This window comes from Tupaia chinensis, unplaced genomic scaffold (assembly GCF_000334495.1).
Source record: "Tupaia chinensis unplaced genomic scaffold, TupChi_1.0 Scaffold143720_1, whole genome shotgun sequence".
Taxonomy (NCBI): Eukaryota; Metazoa; Chordata; class Mammalia; order Scandentia; family Tupaiidae; genus Tupaia; species Tupaia belangeri.
Genome location: NW_006203569.1, coordinates 94,977 through 109,568, shown reverse-complemented (window position 1 = coordinate 109,568; position 14,592 = coordinate 94,977). Strand labels below are relative to the sequence as shown.

At 41.6% G+C, this 14,592-nt stretch overlaps 1 protein-coding gene across 1 annotated transcript in view; it reads left to right on the top strand.

Moving 5' to 3' along the window:
* Nucleotides 1-14,592, top strand: part of ADAMTSL1 (ADAMTS like 1) — a 367,415-nt gene that overhangs the window by 301,638 nt on the left and 51,185 nt on the right. Inside the window, exons 22-23 of the mRNA XM_027766822.1 lie at nt 1,804-1,983; nt 6,662-6,796. Of these exons, the coding sequence (XP_027622623.1) occupies nt 1,804-1,983; nt 6,662-6,796 (315 nt within the window). The remainder of the gene's footprint in view (nt 1-1,803; nt 1,984-6,661; nt 6,797-14,592) is intronic.

The following is a 14,592-nucleotide window of genomic DNA, read 5'->3' as shown; positions in this document are numbered from 1 at the left end:
AATGAATACTTGTAGAAAATGGTTTGTAGGGCCTCATTTTTCCTTGGGCTTTCACAGGAGGACTGACTGGGTGTATTTTTTCTTTAATTTACTTTTCAGAGACTTTCTACGAAATGCTGTGGATTTTTAAATTTTTTTAAAACACATAAAAACTGAGCTGATAGTCTGAAGTCCAAGCTGGCATGGGTGGCAGCATGATGCTCTTGCTCTCCCTAGTGGTGCTGCAGTGAAAGATCAGCCTCTCTGCCCCTCGCATGTATCTTTACTCCAGGTGTTTCGAGATGATGCCAGCCTGGTCCTTCTCATGCTCTCAAGCATCAAGTGCCATATCGTTTGATCCAAATTAGTGTCTGCCTCCCCCGATATGACAAGATGTAGTAACTGAGCCTCTGCTCCCCTCTGATAGCCTGCCCTTCTTCCTCTAGCTGGTCTCAAGAACAGTTAACACACAGGTAGCTCCAGATATCCTCAACAGTAGGCTGGTCCTCAGGGCGACACTGCCCTTGCCTTGCAAAATCCAGCCCCAACTCGGGGACAACATTGGACTAAAGGTCTTCTCTGTGGCTATTCTTGGATTCAACTCCATCTATCAGGATTTGACATTCTAAACATGCCCTGGATACATGCCAGGGTGCTATGAGTAAACTCTGTGAGCAGGGTCAGCAGGCTGGATAGTGTAAGAGATGGTGCTTTCTGCTCTCTGGAGACCTGTGGAATCAATGCCACAGACTTTCTGTCTCCCAACTCACTCTAAGCCTGACCTACCATAGAGCCCCCAGTGAAGACCATCTAAGAAGTCTCTCCTACATTCCCACAACCTGCTTATCAGCAGATCAACCACAAGGAAATTCCCAGGGAGTTTGGGCTCTCCTTGACTTCCAAAGACAAACACCCATGCACACAAGACCCCAAGCTCTCATTCACAGAGAGTAAACACAGATTGTGAGAAGGGCAACTCACTTTCCTTTTGTCCTGGTTCTATGCTCCTACTAAAACCACCACCATTTCATGTTCTCTTGTTCCGAGAAGACATAGGCTTCAAAAACACAAGCATGTTTCCTATTTAGAATGTCCACACTTATAAAAACCTCACCATTTGCATTTGTCTTGTTCACACACATCTTTAACATTTTGTTTCACGTAACATTTTATTGATATATAATCTGTACAGTAAAGTGCACATAACATCAGGATGTCAAGTGAATGCTTTTCACCAAACCAGCCCCAGATCAAGAAAGAGAGCATAATCCATGCCAAATCCCTGGTCCCCCATCTCTGTCACACTCTCCATCCCTCTCCTTCTCGGGCAAACCACACCCTCCAACTCCTAACAGCAACCAATTAATGTTATCAGTTTTTGCTTTTATAAAGGAAGGAAAGCATGGAGTATGTAGTCATCTGGCTCTGCTTACTCAACATTATATGTTCATTTCATGTCATTTTAGATCCTCCTTTTCATGGATGTACACATTTAATTCTCATATTTTTATAATGTGTTTTCTCCAAAGAATCTGTGTGGTCCCCTTTCACCTTGGCTAGTGCCTTTTATCTACTGCCCCAGTTTCCTCTTCTTTTAACTGTCCTCCTCCTCTTCCTCGTGTGTGTAAGTTTCACAAGGCAGAAAGCCTGCAGACAACTGAGAGGTTCAAGTCATTATTTGGTTTGGCCAAAGGATGGTAGAAGACGCCCAGACAGATGCTTCCTGCAGAGCAGCCTCAAGGAAAGCTAGCCAAGAAGCTATAAATGCCTCTAGGTTCACCTGAACTCGTGTGGACTGATGAGTTCATTGTTTTTTCTTCCTAGGTGTGCCTGAAGCGGAAGTCACTTGGTTCAGGAATAAAAGTAAACTGAGCTCCCCTCACCATCTGCATGAGGGCTCCTTGCTGCTCACAAACGTGTCCTCATCGGATCAAGGCCTGTACTCCTGCAGGGCGGCCAATCTTCATGGAGAACTGACTGAGAACACCCAGCTACTGCTCCTAGGTAAACACATAAAGCTGGCTGCCTCTGGGCCCTGTTTTGATGACTGCATAACACACATTCTACCTCCTTTTTTCCCTGATTCAATGAAGGATAGAAGAGGGAAACTTAATACCTCTTTATGTCTGACCGCCTTAACGCCATCTGTTAGAAAAAACGCAGACTTTGGAACCAGGCAAACCTGAGCTTGAATCCTGGCCCTGCTTCTTACTGTGTGTCCTTAGGCAAGTTACTTCACCTGGATAAGCCCTAGATACTGCTCTCCCTGTGGCAACCCACCAAACAAGGATTACCCACATTGCAGGAGAGCAGCGAAGGTCTCCAACAGAGGAAATAGAGTTAAAACAATTATTCCTAACTCCTTCTGTATTAAGGACTTCTTCGAGAATCGGATGAAACTATGAATTGCCCCCTCCAGGAAAATTCATACATGCAAAATCTTTTATAGGAAGTGCATAATCTAGTCCACCTTGAGTCTCCACATGCACCCCCAAATGTAAGAACTCCTAAGTAGAAAGTCTAGTATGGTTCCTAGCATAAAATAGGTACTTAACATGGACTACTGTGATGCCAGCCACCACTTGAGGTTGCCCTGTATAGACTTGGCCATATTGTGAGCTGGAACTCTTTTTGCTTCCTTTCTTCCTCACTGAGTCTAGGGGTAGAGTGTGTGGGAGGGAGAGGGATATTTTTAGAAAGAGCAATTATTAGAGCACATATGCTATTTTCCCATCAAGAGAAAGCTGTCAACAGAAAAGAAAAAAAAGTGAGAAATAATCACATAATAATTACATGTCACATATATGTGTACACACAACACATACATCATGGACTTCCTTGGGGAAAATAGCTCAACTGTATACTTGTGTTTTCATGCCCCAAATTGATTGTATACTAAAACGCAAGTTCTCTAGCCCCTGCCCACTCAAATTCCAGAGAGACTCAGGTGGGTTTTCATCCTGATGGGAGCTGCTTAAACCTCAGCCATCTCAGGAAGCCACGGAAAATTGGCTCAGAGAAAGATGCCGTTTGTTTTGCATTGGGGGTTGTCCAGCAGAGCTGCTAGTCTGGAGCCCAGAGGTGGGGACCGTTGCCCCACACTGACTTATGTGCTTACTGATGAGATTTTCCTCCCTCATAACCCTTCCGTGTTGCCACTGCTCACAGAGATGAAAGTCTGAGATGAGTGGCTGCTACTGTGACTTTGCCAATGGAGCGTGTGTGTTCTCTGAGCCGGTTCTGACTGCGTTCCAAGTCTAATACGGTGTGACTGTGAACACGGCACGGAAGAGCATGACGTCCTCCCATTTTAATCAAACTTGATGGGGGGAAGTCACTTTTAATACTCTTACACTGAGGGCTTTTCTTTTTCTTTTTTCTTTTTTTTTTTTTAGAAAGAATGATATTTAGTGTTATAAAATATAGTGGGGAGAATGTAGTTGAAAACTTACTGTATACAGTATTACACATAGTTGACATAAGGGGTATACTAAGTACCTTCATTTATACATTGTATGCCTGTACCAAAAAAATCACATTGTAAAAATTGTTTTGTTTTTTAGCGTTTTTTTTTCTTCCTGCAACTTTTTTTTTTTTATTACCTAACATTCATTCCCTGAGCATCATCACAACATACTAAATGTGGTTTCCCATCTAGGATAAACTGCATAGTGGCTTAATCAAGCATGTTATCAATAATATTCCATTTCTACTTTCATACATATGTATACGTATATATATGTTTTTTTCCTATGTTTGACCCTCTGTCCTTTCCCACTCTCCCATTACACTATCTCTGCTATATACAGTTGCTGAGGGCTTTTCTTGATTGGAGATCTTGGCTTATTAATTGGAGTTTGTTTATAGGTGCTTTGTGAACATAAGAGTAATATCTTTTTTAATCCAGAAGAATGTGGTTTAATTTTTGAAGAGGGGATTCTAGTATAAAGCTGAGATGCAGTGCCAAGTTCTATGACATAAACTGTAGTACAAGGGATTTTTTTGTTTTGTTTTATTTTTCATTTGCTAGAGGGTGCAGGTGCTCTTTGAAGGGAGACAGAGAGAGAGGGAAAGTTAAAGCCCCTGCCAGGGGAATTGGACACACCACAATACTTTCTCCAGTCTGCTCTGGGGATCTTGAGCACTCACTCGCATGTGCCCAGTGTATTTTTCATCAGGTCCAGGACTCAAACCACATATTCAGCCATGCGGAATCCAGGTGCCTTAACCACCACACTACCAGTTGGCTCCATTTTAAGTGTAATGAGATTTACAATCTCATTTAAGATCATTTATTTATTCATATAGTCGTTGAATGAATATTCATTATACATTGCCTCAAAGTCCCATGTTAGCTGAACACTTCAGAGCTTGAGGAGAAATAGAAGAGGTGGCCTCTGCCCCTGGAGAATTTAGTTTTCCCAGGAAGATCAACCGAGCGTGCTCTGAAGAAGGAAAATGCTGTAGAAGCTGTAAGGATATCAGGAGCGGCTAACATTTGGCCCAAGGAGAGCTGATTGTTTTGAAGACTGGGCATAACCTCCCCTTCTTACTCTTGGTAATAAGCAAAGGCTTCTTGCCTTTCAAGAGGAGATACTAAGAAGGAGGGGAGGAAGAGAGACTAGCTTTGAGTAAACTGCAACTATCAGTTCCTAAACTCGTGGTATTCCACAGCAGAAAGGGATCTTGGAAAGGAACCTCATTTTATAGATGAGGAGACTAAGGCACAGAGAGAAATAGAGGTAAAACAATTATTCCTAATATTCCTAAGTGACTTGCCCAAGTTAGTGAGTGACAGAGCCGTGGCACAAATGGAGGATTCCTGAACCCTGGCTTGTTCTTTTTGAAGAAAAAAAAAACCCTGGCTTTTCCTTTTTGCCATGTGAAGAGAGGTTTTTAAATGAGGTATTGTACACACACACACACACACACACACACACACACACGAGGAGTCATCAGGAAATTCAAGGAAAATGTGTATTATGAAAAAACTGTGCTTGGATTTTAAATTTTTTCCACCATAATAAATTCATCCTTTTTTAAAATGTATTTTATTTCTTTTATGAGAGAAAGAGCATGTGTGAGAGAGTAGGAGGCACCCTTGACAGAGTTTCATCACACTGTGGTCTCCTTCCCCCAGCCCTCCTGCTAGTCAGAATCCTAAGTAGGCACATGTGCCCAGTATGTTTCAGGTCAAGTCAGGATCCAAACCCATGGTCAACCATGTGGATTCCAGCACTGCAAAGCAGCATGCTACTTGCCTGCACCACCATAACTGGGCCAACAAACTCATACTTGAATTCTATTTTTCCATGAAATTTTTGAAGTCCCCATGGATAATCCCAAATTCAGCATTGTTTTCTCTCTGGAATGGTCTTTGGCAGTCAACACCAGAAAGATGGAAGATGTTTCTTATATAGACTAAGACACAATCATGACTTACTCATTTGTCCTCCCTACCAAGTGCTCAACAAGGCACAGAGTTAGGCCCTTGATGAACACTGTTGAAATGACCACCAGTTACAAGAGCAGTGTTCCTGCTTCTTGCACTCCAACAAGTGCTCTGGAGAAGAAGCCAGCAGCTAGCCTTGGGAGTACAACTCTCAGAGCCTCAGGAGATACAGTGAGAGGAGCCAAGGATTCTGCTGTTTTCCAGGAGAATCAGGGACCATCCCACCACTAAGATAGTGGGTGCTCACCTCTTATTTGTCCAGTGTTAATAAGCAACTATATATCCCATTTTTATCACCTTTAACACTGGCTGTGACCTTTAATGACTTCAGTCCTCACCCCTTATAAGATTTTGAATAACAAAGCATTCCTCAGTAATCATTCTGTCCTGCTTATCTGGGTCCTAGTTGGACATAAAAATCTAGACCACAAGGCAAATTAACTTATCACTTCACAACTAGGTCATTTTCTTTATAGAAAAAGCCACTCAGGAATTCTTAAATAAGAAATTCCTGGGCCAGCCACAATGTCTCAACAGTAATACAACACTGCACATGCTGAGGCCATATGGGAAAGTTCCAGATTCATGTCCCAAGATCTCTGTGCAGGCCAGGCACACATGTGCCCATGATCTTGGCTGGGTGAAGTTGGGGATAGGCTCTCAGCATGAAGTGTCTGTTTAGGGGTGCTTTTCTCTCCATCCCCCTTTCTCATTGAAGACATAAATAAACTTACAAAAAAGAAATCTTGTGACACTTCTCTATCTGTGGGGACAATAACAAAGTGCCTCCCTCTGAAGGATGTTGTAAGAATAAAATGAAAAATGGTACAGAAACTGTTTAGCACAAGACTTGGCATATAGTTAATGCTAAAGTTGGCTTCTTTTAAGTGTCGTTTTAATATGGTTTAATTTACCTACAAATAGTACCCAATGGTACTATGGTATAAAGTAAGGAACTCCTGAGATTAAGATGCCTGGTTCTTATTACTGGCCTTTATTATTTCAGGCATAAAATACTAAGTTTAAAGTTTAGATTAACCTTGATAGGTACACCTTCTTTACAGGAAAAATGTTGTTAAAAGGTAACAATAGTAATACCTATCTTACATGTACACACCTATCTTATATGTACACGTGTGGGTATGTGTATGTGTGTACTCACCTTTCCCTCTTCCCTTAATACAGCCTGTATGCATTAACCTGCCTGGTTCACCATCTGCCTTCTCACAGAGCCGCCCCAGGTCCCCATGCAGTTGGAAGATATCAGGGCCCTGCTCTTAGCCACTGGACCAAACCTGCCTTCGGTGCTGACGTCTCCTCTGGGAACACAGCTGGTCCTGGATCCTGGGAATTCCGCTCTCCTCGGTGAGTCCAATCCTCTAAAACATTGGGCAGAAATCCAGGGCTGGACAGGATTTATGGATGGGTGACTGCTTGCAGGTGGGAGGGAGGCAGCAGTAGGGGGTGGCCAACAGGAAATCACTAAATTGCCTACAGAATCCAGACTCACCAGTGGAAACTTGGCTGACTTTCCATATGAGGTGAGTGCAGTTCTTAGTCTGGGCTCTATAGTGCGTCTAGATTCCATTATGGCTCCTTTATGAATCCTCTTGGGCTGATGCCACAGTCCAGATCCTCTCAATCAGACTGACTCACAATACTTGGAGAAGAATACAGTAATAAAGAATTGCTCCTGTATCTCTTCTCTCCATGCTAACCATTCCCCAGAGCTCTCCTGCAACCTCTCCACCCACCAAACTCAAACTGTAATCAGCTTTCAAGGAGAAAACTGCAGTATCAGCATCCTCCAAAAGTTGGGTGTTTCTATTTAAGCCAGCCTTCTTCAAGTAGAGTTGAAAAACAAACCAGACAGATGCCTCAAGGCAAGCGTTTAAATAATTTCACTAGGTACAACCTACCTGGCTTCTATTGTTGGAAACCTTCTTAAGTTATTGCCCACCTGGCTAGTGCCCTCAGATAGCAGAGTGTGACAAGGGCATCACTCCAGAATCGCAGAGATGCCAGAAGAAATGTCACACATGACTTCTGGAGGTGGACAAGAATTCTGCTTCCCAAAACCCTGAAAAAATAGAAATAACAGACCTATGTATGTGTTGGGGCATGGAGTATATGGGAAATTTCTGGACCTTCCTCCTAATTATGCTGTGAACCTAAACCTTTGGGTAAGGGATAAGGGGTAGGCAGGAAAGCTTTTAAGAACAACAAAGAGAAAGCAAGTTCTCAAAGTGGGGGAAATCTTTATGCTAACTCTATGTGGCCTCAAATGTTAATAACAATAGATAAAATTATTCCCTTGGCTCAAAGTGTAAAGTTTCTCTACTCGTTTACCTGCTAATTAACCAGGAACAAGAGCACATGGGTTCCCAGTCCTACTATAATGATTTATCAGTACAGCCATAAGACCTGGTTGTATCTTTAAGGTTAGAGCTCAAAAATATTATCTTCAATTTTCTTTATCATCTAAAGTTACATTTTTACACTGGCATTTAAATCTAACCGTTAAGAGACATATTTCTATCCTAGTTCACATCCAGATAAGCATCTTCATAACTTCTCAACATGTAGGAAAGCCTCTGGTTCCTCTTATCTGGATTTTTAAAAAGGACATAGATACAGTAACAAGGAGCCCTGTTTCATTTCCCATAACTTACACAAGTTCTTCCATATCGCGTTGATCAGAATTCGTATTTTCTAGTTTACAAATGGTAGCTTATTTCATATTAAATGTGCACATTTTGAGCTTTTTTTTTTTTTTTAAGACTCATCGCTTTAAGAAGCTATCATTAGCTCTCAGTCATATCCCAGTCACTAGCAGGGTGTGCAGCATTCATATATTTTCAATTTTGATAACTCTTTGGGGTCACTAAAGTATTATTCTGCATGCCAGACAAGTTGACCTGCTCATATTTGTCTATAATAGATTTACTATACTCCTTTATTCTGGAATAATAAATATTCTCATTTTAGCCATAAGCAGTTAAGAACTTACTGTGCTTTGTGTTGCTGCATTCCACTGCTAGTTTATGGTGCTTTGTTACTTTACTCTGACATTTAAACCTAACAGTTAAAGGACACATTTCTAGCCCAGTCCACATCCAGATTGCTCCATTTGAATGAGACAGTGAGTTGATGTTCATAAAGCCCCTACAAGCAACTGCCTGGGAAAAATGGACTCTAGTGGCAAACATCGGTGTCAAGCCAGCACTGTAGAATTAGGAGAGACCTACATGGAATTGTGGAGATGAATTAGGGAATGATGTCAAGTGTCAAGACTTTGAGAAGTGATTGAGACATACCAGAGTCTTACTATGATGCCTTGACCAATAGGCAGGACACTTGCAGTGAAGCAGTATCAGGAGTTTGAGATGAAAATGTGCAAGATATGTATAGGTTCCTGTTCAGGAATGTTTGCAAAATACCACTGTGTTAAGAACAATGATGAGCAGCTAAACTGGGTTGGAAACTTGCCTATTATAACCAGTGAGCCTCAGCTAGAGCTTGTTTACTCAGTCATAGCTCAGGTGCTCACACAAACAATTCTAAAGCCTTCCCTCCATCCTGAGCTTTCTCAGCTACTATCCTCATAGGTTAGTTCAGTTGCTCCCACTAGATATGCTCCCATCCCCGGCTCCTATAGGTGGCCATTTAGACTACAGTGTGTGCTCTAAAGGAAGGATTTTTTGTTTTTTGTTTTTTTGTTTTGTAGGGTTGCTAAGAAATAGCAGTAAGTGGTATCCAATTGTGAAAGCTTTGCTTACTAGGCTAAAAGAGTAGATTTACTCTGTGGGAAAGAGGGTTTGTAAGTAGGAGAATGATATAGAAAAAGTAATGTTGGAGAAGAAATAATCTGATATCCCATGGGAATAATCAATAGTGGGAGAGACTTAATGAAGAAACCCTGTTCTACAAATAACATATTCTAGACCAGGATAAAAATACGTAGCAAAGATACTGTTAATCACTCCTCCCAACAGTCAGAAGCTCCCTAATCAATCGTGATTCTCTTTTTCATTCAACCCAGGCACTGCCTTGGAATTTAATTTCCCACCAAGCATGGTGGCAGTTGACATATAGGATGAAAGTTTTGTGCCAATATCATTGCAGTCAGTAAGTGCTGAGATTCCGTTCTATGTTATTCTCCCTTGTCTTTCGTGTACAAAGCTGTAACAGATTCAGAGAAGTTTACAGTTCTGTGGCACAGGGAGCGTAATGCATAGACCTCGATTCTCATGTTTTCATGTCATGGGAGGAAGAAGAAAAGGGTTATCAAGGATTTTTTGTGTTTTTTAAAGTTATTTATTTTTAATTTTTGGAGAGGTTTATACTATAGGGCACATGCACTTGCTGGAGAGACAGAGAAAGTGAAAAGTAACGCCCTAGGAGGATAGCCACACTGCAATCCCCTTTTTTCCATTCTCCCTCCTTGGGATCTTGGGCACGTATGCCCATGTGCCTGGCATGAGCTTCAAGCCACCAGGTCCAAAACTCAAACCATAGTTGACTACATGGCAGTCCAGCCACGCAACCACTTTGCCATCTGCAGGTCCCACTCAAGTATTTTTTTAAAGTCATGTATCAGAACTAACTCTAATTCATGGACTTGAGCATTAAGATTCCCATTAGGCATGTCTATTCTAGAAATGACTATTTTAGTCATCAGATGCCCTGGCATTGATATTACTCGTAGGCATTGATATAGCCCTACAGCTTTCAAGAAGGGGTATAGGTTGAGCAACATATGCATGCATCTGAGACTCAGTTTCCATAAATTAAAAAAAAAAAAAATTGGAAACTTGGAACTAATGAGTCTCTTGTTGGTCTCACACTCAACTGCATGGCTTAGATGTAGAAAATGCCCAGTATGGCTCAGCCGTACAGGGTGGACCCAACCTAACTGAATCCATTGTCCTACACAAGACAGGTGCTAAGTGTTTCATTCCTCTTTACAGCTATCCTTTTTGCAAGAAAGCCAAGCCTGTGCCTACTGCTCTGGAGGGTAAGACCAGTGCCCATGCCACCACCTTTGGTGGTCCAGGCCCAAGCAGTATCCTGCAGGGCTCCATTTATAGAGCAGCAACATTTCAGGCCTCCCTGCAGAAACTAAAACTTTTTTGCAGACTTCTGTTAAATATTTTTTTTGGCCACTAAAGACCAAGACTAATATTTCTCACAGTATCACTTATAGGGTATTAGCATTGATATTTTTAAAAATAACTTTTATTGGAGTTTTTATTATAAAAGTAATACATCTTCATTGTACAGCATCTTAAAAAGGAGAAGCAGAAAAGGAAAATTATCCATAATTACCTAACCCAAAGATAATTAGTATAAAGACCTTTTTCCTATACATAAATATGCATATCATGCAAATCTTTTGTCTAAAAGAAGCACATTCTGTATAATGCTTGTAACTTTTTGTAGTTAGTGTTATATATTAAATATCTTTCCATATCTTTAAATAGCCTTCCTCAATTTCATTTTTTAATATTTATTTTATTTATTATTATTATTATTATTATTTTAAAATTTTTCTATAAGGCCCATGTACTCACCAGAGAGAAACAGAGAGAAAGCAAGATGCCAGGTCCGGGACTCAGACAACAGTCAGCCATATGGGAGTCTAGCACCTTACTCACCATGCCACCTGCTACTGCCCTCAGTTTCATTTTTAATGACTGCATTTGCAAGAGATACTTTATCTTATTCAACCAGTTCTCTGATGTTAGTCTTCTAAATTATCTGCAGTGTTTTTCTGTCATTGAATATACATATAAATATTCTTACTTCTAAATTTTTATGTGCTTCCCTGTTTACTTAGGATCAATTCCTAGAAGTGACATTAATGTCAGAAGTTGTGTATATTTTAGGATTGTGCTGTTTGTCGTCAAATAGCCCTCCGACAAAGTTTTACCTCCTGTATGTGCACACCAGCACTGTGGTAGTCATTTCTAGTTTTAGTTATTATAAATAAAGCTTCTTGATTAGAAACCTAGGAGTAAAATGGCTGGATCTTCTGGGAGGCGTAAGCATAACATTTTAAGAAACAACCAGAGCTAGCCCTCTGACCTGGTGGTTAGGGGAGCTGGATCCCACATGGTCAACCATGAAGTTTGAATTCTGTCCCTACCACGTTGAAAAACACGTCAGGGACTTGTGCATGCATGCCCAAGACCTTGACAGGATGGAGAAATGGAGAAGGGATTATGGTATGACCACACCTCATTGGAGGTGATGCTTTCTCCTCTCCCTCTCTTTCTGTCTCTTCATCTTTTTCTGGTGAGTACACATGCCCTCTGGAAAATTGAAAGGAAAAAAGAAAATAAAACTAAACTGCTTTCCAAAGTAGCATATGAAAATTCTAGGTTGAGACCAGCAGTTGGCATAATGGCTATGTCACTGGACTCTCATATAGTTGACCACAGTTCGAGTCCCAGACCCAATGGCTTAAACTCACACCAGGCGTATGTATGTGTGTGCCCAAGATCCCAAGAGAAGAATGGAAGAGAAGGCATTGCAGCGTGGCCATCCCCCGGGGGGTGATTTCTCGCTTTCTGTCTCTTTCTGGTGAGCGCACACACCCGACCAGCAGTTGGCATAATAGCTATGTTGCTGGACTCCCATGTAGTTGACCATGGTTTGAGTCCTGGACCCGATGGCTTAAACTCACACTAGGCATGTGTGCATGCGTGCCCAAGATCCCAAGAGGAGAATGGAGGAAAAGGGATTGCAGTGTGGTCATCCACCCTGGGGAGTGATTTCTCACTTTCTATCTCTCTGTCTTTCTCTGTCTTTCTGGCGAGCGCACATGCCCAATAGCAAAAAACTCTCAAAAAAATGAAAAGAAAAGAAAAGAAAAGAAAATTCTATATTTTTCCATAGCTTCACCAAATCTTGCTATAGTTGATCTTTTAAATTTTAGATATTCTACTAGGTATGTAGTCATTTCTCATTGTGGTTTTGATTTAGATTTTCCTAATAACGGATAGTGTTGAACTTTTCATGTGCTTTTTTTGCCATCCCTATTTCTTTCTTAGAAAAATGTCTGTTAAGTTTTTTGGCCCTGTTTTGTTTAAATTGGGTTTTCATTTATTATTAAATTTTGAGAGAGCTTTATATATTTTGAATATAAGCCTTTTATCAGATATATGATTTCCTAATATTTTGTCTTACTCAGGGGCTGACTTTTCATTCTCTTAAGTGTCTCTGAAAGAATATAGAAGACTTCAGTTTTGATGAAGTTCAATTTATTAATTTTTTTTCCAGACTTGGACCTTACTCTTGGTACTGTCTTTAAGAAATCTTTCCTACTTGAAGGTCTCAAAGATTTTCTCCCATGTTTTCTTCTGGCAAGTTTATAGTTCTGTGTTTTACAATTAGGGGTGTAATTTATTGTAAGTTTTTGTATGCCATGTGAGCTATATGTTGAAGTTTGTTTTTATGCATATGGATCCCCAAGTTGTCTACTACCATATGGATCCCCAACTTGTCTACTACCCCTCCCTTGTCTGCTGTACTGCCTCTGCACCTTTGTGGAAGATTAGTTACCCTCATGTGTATGTGTTTCTAGATTCTCTTATATCATTGATACGTTTGTCTCGTTATACTAAAACCACATTCTGTCCAGTGCATTAGGAATCAAAAGGTTTTCCAGTCTGGCTGGCAGAACTGGTATGTTCTCTACCCTGTTGAGCACTGGGCACTGGTACCTCTAATTCTTTAGGTGGTTCTTTCACCTGACTCAGATAGTTCACAAGCACTTGCTGCTTTGCATTCTGTTGAATATTCACAAAGGATATTCTGCAGATTTACAGAAACTACAGACTTACTTCTGTAAATTAAGGTTTCGTGCCACAGCCACATCCATGCATCGACCTATGTACCGTCTGTGCCTGCTCAAACAGTATGGCAGCAGACTTGAGTTCTTGGAACAGAGATTGTATGGCCCCGCAAAACCAAAATGTTTATCTGAGCTTTTACAAAACTTGCTTGCCAACCCCTGATCTAGTCCCTCCACCTTATTATTAGAAGGGATACTGAGGTCCACAGTGGTGACCCATTTCCTAGGAGCATACTCTTCATTCTGTCACTGTGTCTTTTATCCTGTCCTCAGGGTAGGCTTTCTCCAAGAGGTCAGAGACCCTGAAACACACACACACACACACACACACACACACTACAGGAGTAGAGATCAACCTCAGGAAGTTCAGAAAAGAGTAGGGGGAAAAAAACAAACCTGTGTTCTAAAGACCCTTGATTTTTGTCAGAATTAGAGGACTTCAGGTGACTCCTGAAATAGCTAAATACGTAATTGTATGAAGCTTAAGGAAAGCAGTTCAATACCTTTTCTCAGCATACCTTATTTAGGTCCAGAATATCTTAGGGTGTCTTACAGAAGCTCTAAAGAGCTTGGCCCACCTCTCTTTTCTGTGACACCCTCTCTCTTGGGAGTAAGCAAGCTCCAACACCCAGTCAGAGGGTCTCCTCACGACTTCTCTGCTGAAGGCACTGTTACACTAGCCCCACATGGAGCCAAACAGCACGAGCTTTTTCTCATGCCTTGTGGTTTGCCAAGAGGAGGGAGAGTCAGGCTGACACACTAACCTAAGCCTACAGCGTAAGCCTTTTCACCAGCAAAGACACAGTGCCTGGCCCTTCTGCCCTGCCAGGGCTCTAGAGGCACAGCCCCTGCCCATGGCCGCACCAACATACTCCCCAGGGCAGCAGGCCAAGCAGACCCCTGAACAAGGACCAGCTCCACTTCCGGGAGTCCCAAGGGAAGAACAGGGAAGAGCACTCCAGGTAAAGGAACCAGCAGATGTTACAGAGAAAGAAAACATATAGCATCTGCAAAATCGTGCCAGCGAGAACGAAGGGAGAGTAGCCTTAGGTGAGGCCGAGGAGGAAAGGGGGCACACTGCAGGCTTTTCCACTTGGTCCCAAGTGCAAGAGGAAGACTTTGAAAATCTTAAAAGCAGGAAAGAGTCATCATCTGATTTGTGCTTTTGTAAATTTATTCTGCGTGGTGCGTAGAGGATGGCTTCTAGGGGGAGGGACTAGCACTAGTACCCGTGTAGGAAGTGGCTACGATTCCTGGCTCGGAGGAAACCGACTCAGACTAGAGAGGCAGAGGAAATAGAAAA